Source organism: Mesitornis unicolor, unplaced genomic scaffold, assembly GCF_000695765.1.
Source record: "Mesitornis unicolor isolate BGI_N332 unplaced genomic scaffold, ASM69576v1 scaffold49672, whole genome shotgun sequence".
Lineage (NCBI taxonomy): Eukaryota > Metazoa > Chordata > Aves > Mesitornithiformes > Mesitornithidae > Mesitornis > Mesitornis unicolor.
The window spans coordinates 1-7,488 of record NW_010168078.1 but is presented as its reverse complement, the minus strand read 5'-3'; the positions used below and the strand labels follow the sequence as shown (position 1 = coordinate 7,488).

The 7,488-nt window shown below is 39.9% G+C and overlaps 1 protein-coding gene across 1 annotated transcript; it reads left to right on the top strand.

Annotated features, from left to right (window-relative positions):
• Nucleotides 1–16: 16 nt before the first annotated feature.
• Nucleotides 17–1,021, top strand: LOC104536320 (proteasome subunit alpha type-4-like; the record flags this gene model as incomplete). Its single annotated transcript, XM_010178891.1, has 2 exons — nt 17–140; nt 611–1,021. Coding segments are annotated over 2 exons (279 nt in total), but the record flags the coding sequence as incomplete, so codon positions are not given.
• Nucleotides 1,022–7,488: the final 6,467 nt, after the last annotated feature.

Genomic DNA, 7,488 nt, shown 5'->3' with positions numbered 1-7,488 from the left:
TCTGTAAAATTTATAGGCAGCTGTGTCAATGCTAAAGCAGGACTACAAAGAAGGAGAAATGACTTTAAAGACCGCACTTGCGTTAGCCATTAAAGTTCTCAACAAAACCATGGATGTCAGTAAACTGTCTGCAGAGAAAGGTAAGCACTTCGCTAATACGGGGTAACACCCTTGGCTTAAGGAAAGACAATGTGGTGAATGTGTATACACTAGATGTGGTTTATTGGATTTTTAGTTGTCATGTGAGAAATATTTTTAAGGAGATGCAGCAGCTCTCAGCCTTAACCTTTCTAAAAGGTGTACAGGGAGCTTTGTTGAGGACGATGCACCTTGGTCAGCTCCAGGGGCCAGACCCCAGTTCAGGGATTGCAGGCTGCATTGGCGCAGTAGCAGGCATGGCTGCGTGTCTGGCACTGAGAGGTGTTAATGCGTTCGTGTACGCTGCTGCAGAAGAGGAGGATGCTGGCTGGCTTGCCAGCCCAGCTGCTTTGTAGAGGCAGGACAGGAGGTTTCCGTGTCATTGGAGTTGTAACCACACATCTTACCCTTCTGATGATTGCTCTGTCTGAAGGACAAAATGTAACGCCGCTGTCTGTTCCATATGTTTCAGTTGAAATTGCAACACTGACAAGAGAGAACGGAAAGACAGTAATAAGGGTTCTGAAGCAGAAGGAGGTGGAACAGTTGATAAAACAACATGAGGAGGAGGAAGCAAAAGCTGAACGTGAAAAGAAGGAAAAAGAACAAAAAGAAAAAGATAAATAGAATATTAAATCAAGTGTTCTGTAGATAATGCAGGACCTGCTTCAGTAAAAGATAATCTGGGTTTCTGTTTTGTAGCAGCCTATGACTATGCCATAGAGGACCTAGAATTACTTTTGATGAAGCAGGTCCTTAATCATCATTCGTATAATTAGTTTACTGCTCCTTACATTGACCAGTAATTGCTTTTATTCTTGAACACTCTATTTCTTCTATCTTCTATTTTTTATTGTGGAATAAAATTTAAGAATAATAGTGATGGGTGTCTTTATTTCCTCAGTAATGCCTGGATATGCACAATCTTAAGGGATTTAATCGCTTTAAACAATTAAAACAAGGTATATGCTAGTTGGTAAAGAACAAATACGGTGTTAGAATCGTTAGAATTTTGTGTGTATGTGTGGGTTTTCCTTTTAAAGTAGTGAAAAGGGCTCTTAAGTTGGAAAAAAATTATTTCACAAATACAGAATTAAAGTGTGCTGGCATGCCAAGTTTTAATGTTGGCCTCTTTTGTTCTATAATGGGCTACATCAAACTGATGTTCTTGCAAGCAGTAGTGTTTCAAACATGCCCTGTAGCAAGTGTGTTCAGTTTATCATAGCCTTTCATGAGTGCATGTGCTTTATAAGAAACTAATCGTATAACACTAGCTATAGTCACACAAACTTGAAAGACAATTTACAAAGGCCATATGAAGGTGTTAAGCTATCTCGTCAAATTACAAGCATGTAAATAAAATAGTGCACGATTTTAGGCCATGTTGACTATTTTACATTTTATCCTGAGAGGAAATGAAGATGTTTTGTACTTAGTTTAGTGTTGCAGATACTTCCCCAGAGAACTTTGTTCCCTTCTCTGACAGACAAGAGTCTAGAAAACTGACGAGTTAAGCACTTGAGAAATTGTAACATTTGTGCATGAATGAGAAATTATAACGCTTTTTTTTCAGATTGTCCCTATCCTGACTATAAAATAGTGTGATTTTCAGATTAACAAAAATCTCCTCCAGTTCTGAAAGAAGTGGAGTTCACAGAGAAGATGGAAACAAGTTCCTGAAAATTATTTGACACACTTTCCGTTATCAAAAGCAAACTGAGAAGCCCACTTGAGTGATGTGCTTAAATGAGAAGCCTCACCTGCTGAATTTCAAACTGAGATGCTGGTGATCCAGCCCCTTTGTGCCAACTCTGGACTGTGTCTGTCTTGTAGCTTTCGGGTTTTGTGGGTGTGTTTTCAGGTTTTCTGTTTTGTTTTTACCCCAGAGGATATCTGGTGTTTACAGGATTTAACATAACCATTTAAAGAAACTGAGTGAATCCATACAGTGTTTTATTATTTTTAATCTATCCTAGAGGTTTTTGACCGATAAAATATACTTGGTCAATACGGCCAGAAGTCACCCTTAGTCTCAACAGAACCCCTCTTTGATCTGGTTGCTGTAAGATGCGCTGTTGAGAACAGAGGAAGGGATCTGACTTGAGGTGTCTGTGCTGCAGCTCGGGTGGATGCAGTGTGCTCCTGTTGGCAGCCCCTGTGCAGGCCATGGGGGGGTGGCAGGGGTTCTGCGCAGGCTGCAGGACCTACTTGTTCATTTTCTAAGTCTCAGTGCAGGCCAATTGCTTTACTCTTTTGTACTGAACTTAGTACTTCATCAGTATTCACATTTTCTAGCTAATATTTGCACCTTGTGCAAGAGCTTCAAAATAATAACATAGGAACGATACTTCATGTACCAAGTCCTGAATGGTTGCAGACAACATACAATGGGTAAGATTTAATCTCCATGATAAAGGTTTGTATAAATACCTCAAGCTCCATTTCTACACAGAGAACTCAGTGCTCAGTCTTTGTACTTTTTGATACATGAATGCAATATTTCAGCATCTTTTGCAGATTTCTAGATCGCTGGTGACGGTTAAATAAGTACTTGGAACATGCTCTAAAAGCAGCAATGCCGAAACAGAGTTTTTTCGAACTTTCCAAAGATCACTTGAAGCACAATGTGACAGACTCCAGCAATGCGTTCTGTCTTCTAGGAATCTCAGAGCATTTGAGTCAGAGTTCATCAATGCGTATAAATCACGCAATGCAATGTGTTTAGTGTACTAGTTTTATTAGATAGCTTAGGATATAGATTTATTAAAATACTTTTAAAGTGCTTCTATTTCTAACAAAAAGGGGATAACATGCATTTGGATCTTTGTTTAAAGAATTACCAATTGCATTTCTTTGCCAAACACGGCATCATTTGTTGTGAGAGAACTTTTCAGCTACTCTAATAATCAAAGGAATGATTTAAATGACTTTTGGTTTGTACTCTGTTACGTACTGAAGCATTGTGATAAGTTGTGTAGTTACACTACATTTTAAAAGATTACTCATTTAAAGGTTTTTGTTTACACAAGATGAAAAGTATTGTCAAATACTGTATAATCTTTGAACAATAATTACCAATTTATTTTTTAAAATGTCATCTCTACTAAATGCCATGAGCAGCTGCTTGTGAGATGAGCCTCCGTGCTGCCCTGGAACGGGCAGCTCCAGCTGCCACTCGCTCATAGCCAAGATGTAAAGTTCTGCTAAAGGCAGTTTAATTTCTGATTCTTTTCTGCATTCCAACCTAGGACAGTAAGCAGATGCTGGACACCTTTTATTGCCAAGAAGCTTCCTGGGACATCCTTACACTAATGCAGGTTCCTTACCTGTTTTTCCTACAACTAGTGCAGCGTTTGACTGCACAAGCCTGTTGTGTTGATTCTGGTTTTGTGTGTTTAGAAGGAAAAAAAAAATCACCGCTATCTGTGCCTTTACTGGGAGTGGTTTGGGGATAAGTCGTAAGAACAGAAAAATTATTTTGGCAATACGTTTGAGTTGTCTTTGCTAATCAAAATGATCTTCCTGTTCTTTGTAAGGATTTTTTTGTGTATGTGGTGTTTACGTAGAGTTTACAGTATATTACATAAGTATTTAAAATATTTAGCTATTACTGTGGATGAAATGTTACTTTAACACCAGAACTTAATGTGGTGCAGTGGAAGGTGACAGATTTTCAAACTAGGTAAAAGTATTTACTTGAAGCTGTTTGCATAATGTGATGTTTGTAAACCTACAGACTGGATAGCTTGTACTTAGTACAAGGAGTGCATGATAGGACTTGTTAGGGCAAGTATTCACAGACAGACTGTCCTGACAGTAACGTGTTTTGTTATGCTAAGTAGTTTGAGAGATAATGAAACGACTGCTTCTCCAGTGATACCTGTGCTTCTCTTGCATCCATCAGTGTTCAAAAGAGAGTTAGCTTCGTTTTTTTAGGTTACTGTTTTCTGTCAAATTAACTCCTGAGACTGCTGCTTAAGTGACTTACTGCAGTGTGCACTGGAAGACAGAGAATTCCTTTAGATGTGCTTCCCTAATCATCCAAATATTTTTACTTGTCTGAGTTAGAAAAGCACCAAAATGAAGATGATAAACAAAGGACTTTGTGTTAAATTTGATTGCTGCTTCCATTTTGTTACAGATTCCCAAGGTAATGAATTATTCTTTCTGTTCATAATCTTAAATACTTCTCCACTGTGCTGTGAGAACAAATACATTAATGATTCCAAGGTGTTCAAATTAATGGTTTTAGAGGCCACAACTGTATGTGATACATAGGTAACATAGATAAGTATACAATAGTCATCTAAGTGCAAGAAGTTGATGCACTCAGGTGCTTTATACATGAGAGAAGTGATATAGCTTCAGACTAGACAAGATTCTAGGTCTTTCTTAAGAGTCATAATGCTGTACTTAATATGCTATTAATATTCTGGATCCCTCAGTTCAAGAAGGACAGGGAATTGCTTGAAAGAGACCAGCACAGAGCCACAAAGATGATGGAGGGAGTGGAGCATCTCCCTTATGAGGAGCGGCTGAGGGAGCTGGGTCTGTTTAGCTTGGAGCAGAGGAGACTGAGGGGAGACCTCATTCATGGTTATAAATTTGTAAAGGGTGAGTGTCAGGAGGAAGGAGCCAGGATCTTCTCTGCGATGTCCAATGACAGGACAAGGGGCAATGGGAGCAAGCTGGAGCATGGGAGGTTCAACCTGAACATAAGGAAAAACTTTTTCCCTGTGAGGGTGCCAGAGCATGGCCCAGGCTGCCCAGAGAGGCTGTGGAGTCTCCTTCTCTGCAGACATTCAAAACCCGCCTGGCCGTGTTCCTGTGTGACCTGGTCTGGTGATCCTGCTCTGGCAGGGGTTGGACTGGATGAGCTTTCGAGGTCCCTTCCAACTCCTGATATTGTGTGATTCTGTGTGATTACTTAAAAGTCTTTCATTTTCTTGAAAGAATATTTTCCATTACAGTTTTTCTGTAGTAAAAGTTGTACTCGTCTTCGAGTTTTAATTGCAGTTATTTCTATTACAATATGAAAAACCACTAAAATAAATTGATCTGAGAGTACCCTTCACTGGTTATATAGCGCTTGGCTTTAATCTGGAGAAAATTCAGCTTCACAAAGAAAAAAAATTGCAGTACTTCTGATTTTACAAAGAGAACCGAGCAGCTTGCTATTTTTATCTGTGATTAATTTGGCATTTGGCTTTCTAGTTAAAGTACTCTTCAGTGCACAGTAAAAGCTGCCATCAGCCGATTTACTGGAGATTCTCAGAACATGCTTTAGTGAGGACCTTCAGATGTCAGCTCCTGCTGAGACGGACCCTTTGAAAGACAGCAGACATTACTCATGTAGTTGTTTAGGCTTTCGCTTACTGATAAATGTAAACCTTCACATGCTGCTGTTAGTGCTAGCATTTTTCTTCAAGTTCAAAGCAGCAGGAAAAAATGGCTTCTTATTTATAGCTATGAGTTTTTAAAACAGTAATAATACAACGTAATTAATGTGTGCCAGATGATGCTACATAAAATATTGAGCGAAATGTTGGGTGTGCAACTGAGACAGTCCAATCCTTTTATATCTTGCAGCAACCGCTGTGCCTCGCTAGGACCCAGCTGCAAATTCATAGTTATGTAATAAAACCAGTTTGCTGCGTCCTGCACATCCGAGTGACGATGTTTAACACCGTGTTAACATAGAAATTGTGGCTCTAAAATGCACTTACTGCAATGCACAGAAATACAAATTTTATGTGGTAACCTTACGTTAGGAACACCAGGTGCAGTGCAAGGATGGGCCAATTGTCATAAAAGCTACAGATTTGCAATTTCAGTAGAAACAGTGCCCAATAATTTTTACAGTCCTTGGAAAATATTAGAACTCCAGTGTATCCCAAAATAATAAACTAGAGGGTTTTGTGCCATGCTTTGGGCTAAAATAGATTTACTTTAAGATCTTGGGCTGACCACTGCATACACAGCGAGCATTTCAAAATAAGAGTCACAGTCTGCATCCTCCAACACGTGTGTGTTGTGGTTGTGGGAGAGACGGCTGTGTACTGCCGGCTTCTCGACCTGGAAAACGACCACATCTACTGCAGAGCTTTCAGATCAATACATGTCACTGGGAGCATGCTGGAAGAAACTACCATGTAAGGAGCCTTTTTTCAGATGGCTCATACTGACTGCTTTGTGTCTTCCACAGCCATGCATAACCTAAATATGGCTGCAGGGTAAGATAACACAGGAAAACATGAGTTTGAAAAATAAGAACGGGATTGGAAATGCTTAAGTACTGTTTTCATCATCAAAAAGATCAATGATTTACACAGAGATGCACTTTTCTATAAAATGAACACTTGATAGAAAAGAATTTTGATAGCTGACAACATGCTTAATGAAATTACTACTTCGAGTAATGTTTATTTTAGGAAGGTACAAAATTGTTATAATTATTCAAGTTGAATAAGGTCTATTGTTCTGAGGAATCTGGTATCCAGCACTTTTCATGTAGCAGCTGATTAACAGTGTAAAGCCATTGAGCTCTTCTTTCCAAATCTTTTCTCTCTAAAAATCATAAACAGTATCTTAAATGTAAAAAATGCATTAATGCCAGCTGCTTCTGTTTTCCATGGTAATGTGTACACTGTACATTTCTGTCAGGATGATTTAGGAAAAATCACTAATTATATTTCACAGTGCATTTAAAGTTGTCTTCTGTAACAGCTTTTTATTTATCTGAAATAGTAAAAAAGGTGGGGGTTTTTTGGTACATTCATTATATACATAATATACATGATATCTATAATATACATAAAGATGGAAATATCCAAAGTCTTTTTAGCTATTTTTGTTTGTAAGTTCTAAAACATCCCGATTTAGAAATTTAAAAAAAACCTACCGAGTGTTTCACGTGGAATGGAAGTTAAAAATGAGTTTGTTTAATGTTTCCCTTTTCACTAAACGTCACTTGAACTTACACCCTCCCAAAAACATGGTATGAAAGAAGCAAATGTTGACGCGGGTGGATTTACCATTGTGACTGAACGTTTCCTTTGCAGGCCGCTTCCCGGGCGGCACCTGCGACCCCGGGGGAGCCTTCCTTTACCTCCGGAGCCGACGGGACGGTGCACCAGGGGCGCCTTTGGCTACAGCGCGGAGCGGGATCGCTGCACCTTCCCACCGAGATATCTGCTACGGGGCTCCTACTCGCCTCCCTCACGGGGAACCTCTCCCGGCAGACCGGGGAAGGGGGCGGTGGCCGTGCCCCGCCCGGAGCAGGGTCGCTGAGGCACACCGTTAGCTGTAGGACTGTCCGGCCGGTCCCGCGCAGCGCGGGGCCACCGGCCA